The 13,545-nt window shown below is 43.0% G+C and overlaps 1 protein-coding gene and 1 pseudogene across 3 annotated transcripts; both read right to left on the bottom strand.

The window, feature by feature from the left end:
• Positions 1-3,135, bottom strand: LOC120022265 (annotated as a pseudogene).
• Positions 3,136-3,220: 85 nt separating this feature from the next.
• On the bottom strand, positions 3,221-13,448 carry hax1 (HCLS1 associated protein X-1). Of its 3 annotated transcripts, none has more exons than XM_038966155.1 (7): positions 13,238-13,448; positions 12,596-12,873; positions 12,074-12,291; positions 11,851-11,914; positions 5,352-5,482; positions 4,919-5,033; positions 3,221-4,598 (listed from the first exon to the last, which is right to left on the bottom strand). In XM_038966155.1, exons 1-7 carry the CDS (start codon positions 13,309-13,311, stop codon positions 4,525-4,527), a joined length of 954 nt encoding a protein of 317 aa, XP_038822083.1. In that variant the 5' UTR covers positions 13,312-13,448; the 3' UTR covers positions 3,221-4,524. The 3 variants fall into 3 exon arrangements, with proteins under 3 accessions (XP_038822083.1, XP_038822084.1, XP_038822085.1); XM_038966156.1 differs by having other exon boundaries at positions 12,638-12,873; positions 13,238-13,446; XM_038966157.1 differs by having other exon boundaries at positions 12,647-12,873; positions 13,238-13,439.
• Positions 13,449-13,545: the final 97 nt, after the last annotated feature.

Below are 13,545 nucleotides of genomic sequence, written 5' to 3'. Positions count from 1 at the left end.
ACGTTTTTTTTTAATGAAGTTGAACATGTGCTCTTTATGACAATGTTAAAATTAGATGATTTTTATTTACCAAGTTAACACTACACAAAATGTACTCTATTTGTGAACCGACCCCTGTACGACATCTCATTAGTGCCGGTTGCCAGCTCTATAGTTCATCAATGCAGAAAGGTGAGGGGTGTTCTTTTGTTGTTGTAATCAACAGTATCGTTAAATGGAATGAAGTGATCTATAGATTGCTCAAGATCCATATTTCTGTAAATATATGGCTCTGTATAGTTGATAGAGAACGTCATAAAGCAGTCTGTTACAAGTTCATTGCATGTCCTTTTCATTATTTTTCCAAATATTGTATGAAGTCCCACAGTACCCTTCTATCAACACCAAAGGAAATGTATCTAATATTCTGAACACCATTTCATTTATTCAGATGGTTACTTTGCTCATAAAAAGGCTAAAGAATAGATAAAACGAGTATTTCCTTCATCTGTACCACCAACTATAATCGCATCCACCCAGCCGGCACTCTCTCTGTGTAGCAATTGAGCCTGGGGACAAGGTTATGCCAACTAGAACTTGTGGGCCTTCTCTACAGCATTGTTCTTTTTGATGATTTCCAGCTTTTTATCCATTGTCTTGAACTGCAAGTCATTGGTTTCATTTATCTCAGTGCCATTGGACGAAGACCAGGTAGAGCCCAGAGCCGAGCACTGCCCCCACCATTGGGGCCACGATGGGGACCCAAAACCAGTAGTTATAGCACCTGTAGGGTGAGAGAGAGGTTAGTTAGTGCAGATTAGGGAGGTTTTTCATTGTTATGTTGCGCTCTAGACTGTGCACATAGTATGTATATTATATGTCAAATGTATTTGCACGTAAGATGTGCTGAACCTCCATGTGAGTCCCTTGATCTAATGTTGCATTATCTAAATATGTCTCACTACATCTCCATCTCACTCCCCAAAGACACTCATGTGTAATCTCTTGTGGACAGACGTACATAAATGTGTTACTTAATCGAGAGGCTGACATGAGATTTTGGTTCTGGGTTGCCGAGATTACTCACGTGAAGACCTCTACCCCATCCTGCGGTCAGAGTGAGGAGGCGTGGCCCCAGGTCCCGGGCAGGGTTGATCCCTCCCCCACAGTTTGAAGACATGGACAGGGAGATCCCCATGAGAACCACGGTGGTGAGGGGGGGCACCAGGTCAGCGGGGGCAGGCTTATTCCGCCGGTCATCCAGGGACAGGAAGCACATCATGATCATACCTGTGTCCACCATCTGAAGGAAACAACAGAAAGGTATGGATTAGCTTTTGTGAACTACAAGTTCAATTACATTTTGAAATAGGTTTTATTTCCTGAGAGGGAACTAACTGCGTGGGGAAGGAATGGTAGATACAACAAGACATAACATAGAAAACTAAAAGCATGTACAGTGTAAAGGATTAGTGATGAAGTTAGACGTGCAGATGTAGGATCTTAATTTGATCACTTCTGTTGCTGAGAATTTTCCTGAACCACAGGAAATGCAGATGAGCGTCATGATTGACATGAATTAACTGAAAACACGCAATAACACACGGTTATATTAACAGTATTGCACTTTTCATTTAGCCTACTTTTGGTCAACGAATAACCTAACCACCAATAAAACAACATGGACTGAACATTCAAATCGTGTTGCTGCAGGATAATTTTTTTGGTACAATACTGGTCAAATTAAGATCCTACATCTGTAAAATCTCCTCAAAATCTCCTTGTACAATACCCACAATCCTCAAGAACGCATTACTGTATGCACTGATTATTTTCCCTCCTACCTGGTCAAAGAAGCTGCCCCATAAAGAAAGGTAGTCGGATGGGTAGGTAGCAAAGATGGGGGCTGTTTCATTTGGGCCGTACACAGTCAGGACGCCACCGCTGTAGTCCATAATAGCATCTGGATAGATGGACTGAGAGAGGAAAACCAAGAAAGAGAGTTAGAAATATCTAAGACAACTGTCATTTCAGCAGTGTATTTATGAGGCTACCGGTAGTTGTCTTGAATTACCACTTACCAGAGACGCCCCTGGCAATGTACATGGCACTCATGACACCCACTGAGAAGGCCATATTGACAGAGAGGTACTCACCCTTGGCCCCTCGAGTCAACTTCACCTGGGCCATCGCCGCACAGCCAAACATCTGAGGGAGAGATCGAGGAAGGAGGTACGGAGTAGGGAGAGAGGAGGAAGGGTGGACGAGAAATGGGGAAGAGAGATCAAGGTCAACTTAGTAGTCACCATGCATGCTTGCCAAACGTCTTCAAAAGACACTGATAAAGGAATAACGATGGAAGACAAAAATACGGAAATTGCAACAGGGTTGGCGAGAACTAAAAGCAGCACGTAGACTTTTTGTTTTAATTGAACCTTTGTTTAACTAGGCAAGTCCCTTGCAATGGAGGAGGTGATAGAAGAGTACGTTCTAGAACATTCCGTTTTAACCCAGGGTTGCTCTGTTCAGTTCCACGTTTCTGGATCTGATTCCAACTCAAGTCTTGACCTTGTCAAAACAAATCTTTGAATGGTCAATGGATTCTTGAGGAACAGCTATTCTAGAGCATTTTGAAAATGTTCCTCAATTGTGGTGAGGTAGTTTTTGCTTCCAAGCACATTCAAACACAGAATAAACAAATTCATGAGATTTAAGAATGCATAAAACAGTAACAACCCTTGATCATTGATAACAATACGAAGACATTTTTGATGAAGTACTCACCATAAGGACGAACATAGCCACGGTCTCAGCCATTAACTCCCTAAACAGCATATTCCTCACCCTCAGCCTTCCCTTCAGTACCTCCATCCCCATCTGTCCCAAACTGTCCCAACTAAATCAATTCCCCCAATTGTTCTCTATCATATCACCCTCTTAGGTCAACGATTGTCTCCTGTCCTGGTGGTTCTGTGTTAAAGCAAAAATAATTACAACTAACTCTAGACTGGTAATCTGTGGTTAAACCGGCTGAGTATGCCTCCGTCTGTCTGCAGAGGCTCTGTTCAGATATCTCAGCTTGTCCATTCAATATGTCCCCTCTATGAACACAATAAGTAGGAGTAGGAGTTAGGCTGGGAGTAGGAGAATCTAGCAAATAGTCTGCAACTATGCTAGATAAGTTACTTGCAGTAAGACAATTGACACTACTGTAGCCAAGCACGAGGTCAGAAACAAACTGCATTTTTACATTTTTTATTTCTTAAACCAGTTGCGTCTCTGACCATATAATGGAACAGATTAGGTCAGAGGTGAGCATTTAGCTAAATGATGATAATCCTCCATCATCAATAAGATGACCATCCTATATTTTCTAAACAGACATACTAGCTTACGAGCTCTCTTGCGTCTCAAGAAATAAGTGTATGACATGAAGTACATTTTAAATTTAGAAGCCTTGGACTGTTGTTTAGCAGGCCATTAACACCACACCTACAGAAGTATCTGGCAAAAACATACATCAGATTGTGTGTCTTTTGCAAAGCAAAAATGTGGTAGCAGATGTCATCATGAAGATCACATTAAAGTTAACCCATATTACAGAGTACATGTAGCAATGCTTTTGTTGAAAACTGGTCAACACCCTTCAAAATTACTTCAGTTTGTCCTCAGGCAACAACAAAAAGGTACAAGTTACGCTTGTTTTCTGGAAATACCATTTCATTGTTATAAGAGCCTAGTTCTTTTTAATCTTACTTCATAGAAATGGCAACAAAAAAAATTGTGTGATCTACAAAAAATGCAAATGCTTCTGAGTAGTGTGACCCAAATTGAGGCAAAAGGGTTAGAGGTCCTCATGTGAGTTCTGCGTCCCATATGACACCCTATTCCCTAAATAGTGCACTACTTTTGACCAGGGCCCCCGACAGGTCGTTTTTCAACAGATTTAAACAAGCATCACAATTTTATAAAAAACACTAGGTGTAAATATATTACGCCTCTATTGTTCAGTCATAAATTCACATTGCAGAATTTGAAAAGGACTTCACAAAAATAAAATATGCATATTGACAAGTCAGAATTTTCTTATGCTTGATTTAGGTTGAGCTGTTTCTGCAAACTATTCACAAAAGGGTTATTTGACTCTTCAATTTTGTTCATAATATTTTCTACCTAGCTCTCTTAGTGGGTATTGGTCAATTAAGAATCACACTGCCATGCTACACGTTTTACTGTACAGAAATACTCAGTTTTTTTTATTCTAGCCTGAGTGCCAGTCTGTTGTAACATCATGCCAACTCCTTGTCATGCCAAGTCATTTTTGGCTTGGCAATGGAGTTGGCAAGAGCACAAACAGATCTGGGACCAAGCTTAGTTTATCCAGCCTAACTATAGTTAAGAGAGAGACAATAAACAGGCTTCATTAAATCCTTACTGAAAATATAACCCAACCCTAAACATTACTATACCACAATGCCATACAGTGAAATAATGTCTAGAAATGATTTGACATTTATTCTTCTTCCGAGCTTCCAATCAATAGGTTCACCTCCTGCCTCCAAAGAATTTTGAAAACAAGGAAAGATCATCGTGCATTTCCGAAAAGGGGTGTGTGCCACCTGGGGGGAAAAACGTGTTTTAATATACTGTTAAGTCCGTTGCACAACGTTCTGTTGGAGGTTGATAAGGCATTTTACGTATCATCACAATATACAGTTTTCCCCCATATTCAGTGATAAATACATGGCTTCCAACCTTGACCATGTAAGGTTCTCAGTGTCAAGGTATTTTCACATACAATTGTGTCAAATCATAGGTCTATGTAATTGAATATGATATACCATTTCTGCATCTGCTAAATGACATATTATGATATGATACAGTAAACGGGGCATCAGTTTGGTGACTAGAAACATAAACCCTACTGGAGGACACTGACCTGGTGGTAAGAGCGGTCCGGCTTGATCCTGTACCCCCTCGCGCCCCCCTATATAAGTCACTGTGGTTTCCTCGTTCCCCTGGCCATCTTGGACTGTGCGCCTCTCCTCAACACTCTAAACAAAACACATACAAAACAGAACATCCAAGACTGTCATGGAAACTCAATAAGGGTTCTATAACTTTGCATGGTTCTAAACAGTGGATTGAACATGGTGTGGATTGAACATGGTGTGCATCCCAAATGGCACCCTATTCCCTATGTAGTGCATTACTTTTGACCAGGGCCTATAGGGACGCAGAAATGGAGTGCCTCCATGTTGACCATCTTGGAAAATACAGGGAGCACTTTACTGTAGACCAAGATACAACATTAAAAAATAAGTATGCATATTTCTATTGTCTACCATTGCGAGGTGAACTGTATCTCTTACCCCATCAGGCTTCACCACTTTGGTGACAGTGACCGACTGGAAGTAAGAGCGCATCTTTGGCTGAGTGGAAGACCCAGCAGGTGGCGCTAGAATCTGATCGAGCCCTCCAAGGGACACTTGCGAGTCCAGATCTGAGGAGATGGTGTTTGGGAAATTGAACAAAAAACAAGACAGGTAACTGTAGAGAAGGCTGCAGAAGTCGGATATTTTCATCATCTACCTTTGTTACAGCTTCTTTATCAAACTACAGTGTTAAAAAGTTTGCTATTTGCTAATATGATGAGTGTTATACCAGAACCCAACCCTAAAGCACTTTCAAGGAGCAGGACACTAATCTGGACGCTTATAAGAAATCCCGCTATGCCCTCAAACGAACCATCAAACAGGCAAAGCGTCAATACAGGACTAAGATTGAATCCCAACACACCAGGCTCTGACACTGGTCGGATGTGGCAGGGCTTGCAAACTATTACGGACTACAAAGGTAAACCCAGCCGCGAGCTGCCCAGTGACGCGAGCCTACCAGACAGGCTAAACGCCTTTTATGCTCGCTTCGATGCAAGCAACACTGAAGCATGCATGAGAGCACCAGCTGATCCGGAGATGACACAATCTCAATCCCACTGCCCTTTTCCTACCTAGACAAAAGGAACATCTATGTGAGAATGCTGTTCATTGACTACAGCTCAGTGTTCCAACACCATAGTGCCCACAAAGCCCATCACTTAGCTAAGGACCCTGGGACTAAACACCTCCCTCTGCAACTGCATCCTGGACTTCCTGACGGGCCGCCACCCGTAAGGATGGGCAACAACACATCTGCCACGGGGGCCCCTCAGGGGTGCGTGCTTAGTCCCCTCCTGTAATCCCTGTTCACCAACGTCTGCTTGATCAAGCATGACTCCAACACCATCATTAAGTATGCTGACGACAAGGGTGTTAAGGCCTGATCACCGACAACAATGAAACAGCCTTTAGGGAGGAGGTCAGAGATCTGGCAATGTGGTGCCAGGGCAACTACCTCTCCCTCAACGTGAGCAAGACAAAGGAGATGATCATGGACTACAGGAAAAGGAGGGCTGAACACGCCCCCATTCACATCGACGGGGCTGTAGTGAAGCGGGTCGAGAGTTTCAAGTTCCTTGGTGTCCACATCACCAACGAACTATCATGGTCCAAACTAACCAAGAAAGTCATGAAGAGGGCACGACAACGCCTTTTCCCCCTCAGGAGACTGAAAAGATTTGGCATGGGTCCCCAGATCCTCAAAAAGTTCTACAGCTGCACCATCGAGAGCATCCTGACCGGTTGCATCACCGCCTGGTATGGCAACTGCTCGACACCCGACCATAAGGCTCTATAGAGGGTAGTGCATACAGCCCAGTACATCACTGGGGTCAAGCTTCCTGGCATCCAGGACCTACAGTTGAAGTCGGAAGTTTACATACTCCTGAGCCAAATACATTTAAACTCAGTTTTTCACAATTCCTGACATTTAATCCTAGTAACAATTCCCTGTTTTAGGTCAGTTAGGATCACCACTTTATTTTATGAATGTGAAATGTCAGAATAATAGTAGAGAGAATTATTTATTTCAGCTTTTATTTCTTTCATCACATTCCCAGTGGGTCAGAAGTTTACATACACTCAATTAGTATTTGGTAACATTGCCTTTAAATTGTTTAACTTGGGTCAAACGTTTTGGGTAGCCTTCCACAAGCTTCCCACAAAAAGTTAGGAGGAATAAGCCAAAATTCACCCAAACAGAGCTGGTGTAACTGAGTCAGGTTTGTAGGCCTCCTTGCGCGCACACGCTTTTTCAGTTCTGCCCACAAATGTTCTATGCGATTGAGGTCAGGGCTTTGTGATGGCCACTCCAATACCTTGACTTTGTTGTCCTTAAGCCATTTTGCTACAACTTTGGAAGTATGCTTGGGGTCATTGTCCATTTGCGACCAAGCTTTAACTCCTGACTGATGTCTTGAGATGTTGCTTCAATATATCCACATAATTTCCCCTCATGATGCAATCTATTTTGTGAAGTGCACCAGTCCCTCCCGCAGCAAAGCACCCACACAACATGATGCTGCCCCCCCCCCCGTGCTTCATGATTGGGATGGTGTAATTCGGCTTGCAAGCCTCCCCCTTCTTCCTCCAAACATAAAGATGGTCATTATGGCCAAACAGTTCTATTTTTGTTTCATCAGACCAGAGGACATTTCTCCAAAAAGTACAATCCTTGTCCCCATGTGCAGTTGCAAACCGTAGTCTGGCTTTTTTATGGCGGTTTTGGAGCAGTGGCTTCTTCCTTGCTGAGCGGCCTTTCAGGTTATGTTGATATAGCACTCGTTTTACAGTGGATATACAGTGGGGAGAACAAGTATTTGAAACACTGCCGATTTTGCAGGTTTTCCTACTTACAAAGCATGTAGAGGTCTGTAATTTTTATCATAGGTACACTTCAACTGTGAGAGACGGAATCTAAAACAAAAATCCAGAAAATCATATTGTATGATTTTTAAGTAATTCATTTGCATTTTATTTCATGACATAAGTATTTGATACTTCAGAAAAGCAGAACTTAATATTTGGTACAGAAACCTTTGTTTGCAATTACAGAGATCATACGTTTCCTGTAGTTCTTGACCAGGTTTGCACACACTGCAGCAGGGTTTTGGGCCACTCCTCCATACAGACCTTCTCCAGATCCTTCAGGTTTCGGGGCTGTCGCTGGGCAATACGGACTTTCAGCTCCCTCCAAAGATTTTCTATTGGGTTCAGGTCTGGAGACTGGCTAGGCCACTCCAGGACCTTGAGATGCTTCTTACGGAGCCACTCCTTAGTTGCCCTGGCTGTGTGTTTTGGGTCGTTGTCATGCTGGAAGACCCAGCCACGACCCATCTTCAATGCTCTTACTGAGGGAAGGAGGTTGTTGGCCAAGATCTCACGATACATGGCCCCATCCATCCTCCCCTCAATACGGTGCAGTTGTCCTGTCCCCTTTGCAGAAAAGCATCCCCAAAGAATGATGTTTCCACCTCCATGCTTCACGGTTGGGATGGTGTTCTTGGGGTTGTACTCATCCTTCTTCTTCCTCCAAACACGGCGAGTGGAGTTTAGACCAAAAAGCTCTATTTTTGTCTCATCAGACCACATGACCTTCTCCCATTCCTCCTCTGGATCATCCAGATGGTCATTGGCAAACTTCAGACAGGCCTGGACATGCGCTGGCTTGAGCAGGGGGACCTTGCGTGCGCTGCAGGATTTTAATCCATGACGGCGTAGTGTGTTACTAATGGTTTTCTTTGAGACTGTGATCCCAGCTCTCTTCAGGTCATTGACCAGGTCCTGCCGTGTAGTTCTGGGCTGATCCCTCACCTTCCTCATGATCATTGATGCCCCACGAGGTGAGATCTTGCATGGAGCCCCAGACCGAGGGTGATTGACCGTCATCTTGAACTTCTTCCATTTTCTAATAATTGCGCCAACAGTTGTTGCCTTCTCACCAAGCTGCTTGCCTATTGTCCTGTAGCCCATCCCAGCCTTGTGCAGGTCTACAATTTTATCCCTGATGTCCTTACACAGCTCTCTGGTCTTGGCCAGTGTGGAGAGGTTGGAGTCTGTTTGATTGAGTGTGTGGACAGGTGTCTTTTATACAGGTAACGAGTTCAAACAGGTGCAGTTAATACAGGTAATGAGTGAAGAACAGGAGGGCTTCTTAAAGAAAAACGAACAGGTCTGTGAGAGCCGGAATTCTTACTGGTTGGTAGGTGATCAAATACTTATGTCATGCAATAAAATGCAAATGAATTACTTAAAAATCATACAATGTGATTTTCTGGATTTTTAGATTCCGTCTCTCACAGTTGAAGTGTACCTATGATAAAAATTACAGACCTCTACATGCTTTGTAAGTAGGAAAACCTGCAAAATCGGCAGTGTTTCAAATACTTGTTCTCCCCACTGTAGATACTTTTGTACCCGTTTCCTCCAGCATCTTCACAAGGTCCTTTGCTGTTGTTCTGGGATTGATTTGCACTTTTCGCACCAAAGTACGTTCATCTCTAGGAGACAGAAAGTGTCTCCTTCCTGAGCAGTATGCTGTCTGCGTGGTCCCATGGTGTTTATACTTGCGTACTATTGTTTGTACAGATGAACGTGGTACCTTCAGACATTTGGAAATTGCTCCCAAGGATGAACCAGACTTGTGGAGGTCTACAAATTTTTTTTCTGAGGTCTTGGCTGATTTCTTTTGATTTCCCGATGATGTCAAGTAAAGAGGCACTGAGTTTGAAGGTAGGCCTTGAAGTACACCTCCAATAGGCTAATTGACATAATTTGAGTCAATCAGAAGCTTCTAAAGACATGACATAATCTGGAATTTTCCAAGTTGTTTAAAGGCACAGTCAACTTCCGTATGTAAAGTCTATGTAAACTTCTGACGCACTGGAATTGTGATAGACAGATTATTTCACTTATAATTCACTCGGTCTACAATTGTTGGAAAATGACTTGTGTCATGCACAAAGTAGATGTCCTAACCGACTTGCCAAAACTATAGTTTGTTAACAAGAAATTTGTGGAGTGGTTGAAAAATGAGTTTTAATGACTCCAAACTAAGTTTATGTAAACTTCCGACTTCAACTGTATATACTAGGTGGTGTCAGAGGAAGGTCCAAAAATTTGTCAAAGACTCCAGTCACCCAAGTCATAGACTATTTTCTCTGCTACCGCACAGCAAGCGGTACCAGAACGCCAAGTCTTGGTCCAAAAGGCTCCTTAACAGCTTCTACCCCGAAGCCGTAAGACTGCTGAACAATTAATCAAATGGACACCCGGACTATTTGCATTGACACCCACCCCTTTTGTTTTTACACTGCTGCTACTCGCAGTTCATTATCTATGCATAGTTACTTTACCCCTACCTACACGTACAAATTGCATCGACTAACCTGTAGCCTCGCACATTGACTCGGTATCGGTACCCCCTGTATATAGCCTCATTATTGGTATTTTACTGTGTTACTTTAGTTTATTTATTTATTTTCTTAACTGCATTGTTGGTTAAGGGCTTGTAAATAAGCATTTTTTATTTTAATTTCACCATTATTTAACCAGATAGGCTAGTTGAGAACAAGTTCTCATTTGCAACTGCGACCTGGCCAAGATAAAGCATCCCAATTCGACACATACAACACAGAGTTACACATGGAATAAACAAAACATACAGTCAATAATACAGTAGAAAAATAAGTCTATATACAATGTGAGCAAATAAGCTGAGATAAGGGAGGTAAAGGCAAAAAAAAGGCCATGTTGGCGAGGTAAATACAATATAGCAAGTAAAACACTGGAATGGTAGATTTTCAGTGGAAGAATGTGCAAAGTAGAAATATAAATAATGGGATGCAAAGGAGCAAAATAAATAAATAAATACAGTAGGGGAAGAGGTAGTTGTTTGGGCTAAATTATAGATGGGCTATGTACAGGTGCAGTGATCTGTGAGCTGCTCTGACAGCTGGTCCTTAAAGCTAGTGAGGGAGATAAGTGTTTCCAGCTTCAGATATTTTTGCAGTTCGTTCCAGTCATTGACAGCAGAGAACTGGAAGGAAAGACGACCAAAGGAGGAATTGGCTTTGGGGGTGACCAGTGAGATATACCTGCTGGAGTGCGTGCTACGAGTGGGTGCTGCTATGGTGACCAGTGAGCCGAGATAAGGCGGGGCTTTACCTAGCAGAGACTTGTAGATAACCTGTAGCCAGTGGGTTTGGCGACGAGTATGAAGCGAGGGCCAACCAACGAGAGCGTACAGGTCGCAATGGTGGATAGTGTATGGGGCTTTGGTGACAAAACGGGTGGCACTGTGATAGACTGCATCCAGTGTGTTGAGTAGAGTGTTGGAGGCTATTTTATAGATGACATCACCTAAGTCGAGGATCGGTAGGATGGTCAGTTTTACGAGGGTATGTTTGGCAGCATGAGTGAAGGATGCTTTGTTGCGATATAGGAAGCCGATTCTAGATTTCATTTTGGATTGGAGATGCTTAATGTGAGTCTGGAAGGAGAGTTTACAGTAACCAGACGCCTAGGTATTTGTAGTTGTCCACGTATTCTAAGTCAGAGCCGTCCAGAATAGTGATGCTGGACGGGCGAGCAGGTGCGGGCAGTGATCGGTTGAATAGCATGCATTTCGTTTTACTTGCGTTTAAGAGCAGTTGGAGGCCACGGAAGGAGAGTTGTAAATGGCATTGAAGCTCGTCTGGAGGTTAGTTAACACAGTGTCCAAAGAGGGGCCAGAAGTATACAGAATGGTGTCGTCTGCGTAGAGGTGTATCAGAGAATCACCAGTAGCAAGAGCAACATCATTGATGTATACAGAGAAGAGAGTCGGTAAGGTCAACCTGTTGTATTCGCCACACGTGACAAATAAAATTTGATTTTACAGGACCTTGCGTCTAAATCCAAATAACTTGGCCGTTTGACAATAACATGCCCATACCTCTGTCTGCTTTTGGCTCCTGCTTTTGACCCCTTTGTAGCCTTCCTCTCCAAATATCATTGAACTGGAGAAAATAAAAAATAATCAAAGGACATGATTAATGAAGAGAATAAACTGTACACAAAAAGTAACCACCTGTAGGATGTGTAGCTCATAAAATTATTATTCAGAATGTACTATATTGTAATTTGAGAATGATGACTGGGATAGATCTCTCCTATACCTTAGAAAAGGGTGCGTTGGGGAAACATGGGCCACCAGATGGAGGGTTCTTATCGACCCTGGGCTCTCCTGATGGTCCTGATGGTAGCCCAGTCGACCCGCATGGGCAGTCATTGGGGCCTTTCAACATGAAGTCCCTCAAGGAGTTTCCACTACTGGATCCTCCCCCACCTTTCTCTGACCTGTCCTGGGAAAGGGGCGCCTCAATACTGGGAACACCTGGAATGAGGGAAAGGTCACAGAGATTGATAGTGTTTAGAATATTAAAAAGTAATTGGCGTAATAGTGTTATTAGACCAGTCTATTACAGAGATGATGCTCAGTTGGTTATGGCAATTGGCAAACATTAGTGAACACATATTTCTTAGTTAAATAACTAAACCAGAAGTAACTACATGGCTCATCTATAACCATATATTTTTTAACCAGGGAATTTCATTCACACTACACAGAATCAGCATCCCCCTGTCAATATCAACTTGTTAGAGGTATGTCTGAGGGTTGTCTTGGTTTTGTGTCATACCAAAAAAAATATTGAGACCAGGCCAAGGATGACTGCTCCTACCAAACTGACCATCGTATCGCCCTAGCTGTGATAAGATTTCCATCTCTCTGAAGAACTGGCCAAACATCTCAGGCTCCTGGATCCTCACTCCGTTTGGGCCCATGCTGAACCCAAACCTCCACTGATTATCAAACAGGTCCTGCTGGCCACCACCACCCTGGGAACCATCAAAGTAGAGTCCATCCTCCTCTTCGTCATCATCATCGTCATGGGTCATGCCATCGAAGAAGGGGTCCCTGAGCAAGATTAGGAAAAGTGAGCCAGGAGAAACTTTAAAGACATGTCACTGCATCTAAGCAGCAGTGCTTGTACAAGAAAGTACCATTTAACCTACACTTCAGCCCCACCTCCTGGTCTCTGGAGCAAATGACACGTTTCAAGTTATGTCAAATCCAATACTTCTTTCGTGGTAGAAGACAAGCAAATGAAATACGTAACACTAAATACCTAGCCAAACATATAGCTAGTCAGCTATACTAGTTACAGCGGTGGTTTAATTGGCTTCAAGACACTAATTATGAAGCAAGTTATGCAACGCCATTTATGCTATCTAGTTAGCTAGTAAACCAGCCTGAAGCTAGCTGGCTTTAGGTATCTCACCTTCGGCCCTCACCACGATCATGGCCTCCTCCAGGTACCCAAAAAAATCCACGAAATAGATCAAATAAGCTCATTTGAATCAAACGTTTGATGTAAATTTAGCTACTTCATGCTGAACTACAGTCGAAGGACGATGTCAACACTGCCGTAAAGTCATAGACTTCCCTGAAGAATGACGCAATCGACGGTTTTGGAACACACCGACCAGTTTACCGTAGGGCAATAGTAATGGCGTATTTTTGTAGGCACTAACTCCATGGTTCGCTTGGACAAAGCCTATTGGGGAAATTAAGGGCTTTTTGGGATAA

This window comes from Salvelinus namaycush, chromosome 27 (genome assembly GCF_016432855.1).
Source record: "Salvelinus namaycush isolate Seneca chromosome 27, SaNama_1.0, whole genome shotgun sequence".
In the NCBI taxonomy this organism is placed as follows: domain Eukaryota; kingdom Metazoa; phylum Chordata; class Actinopteri; order Salmoniformes; family Salmonidae; genus Salvelinus; species Salvelinus namaycush.
This window is presented reverse-complemented; position numbering and strand designations above follow the sequence as displayed.

Excerpts from the sequence above, each read along its gene's own strand:
- hax1 (XM_038966155.1), bottom strand. The coding sequence starts at position 13,311 with ATGAGCTTATTTGATCTATTTCGTGGATTTTTTTGGGTACCTGGAGGA. Across the intron at positions 12,292-12,595 it reads TGGTCTCAATATTTTTTTTG|GTGTTCCCAGTATTGAGGCG; the intron begins GTATGACACAAA and ends CCCTCATTCCAG. Across the intron at positions 5,483-11,850 it reads GGAGCCAAAAGCAGACAGAG|ATCTGGACTCGCAAGTGTCC; the intron begins GTATGGGCATGT and ends CCATCTCCTCAG.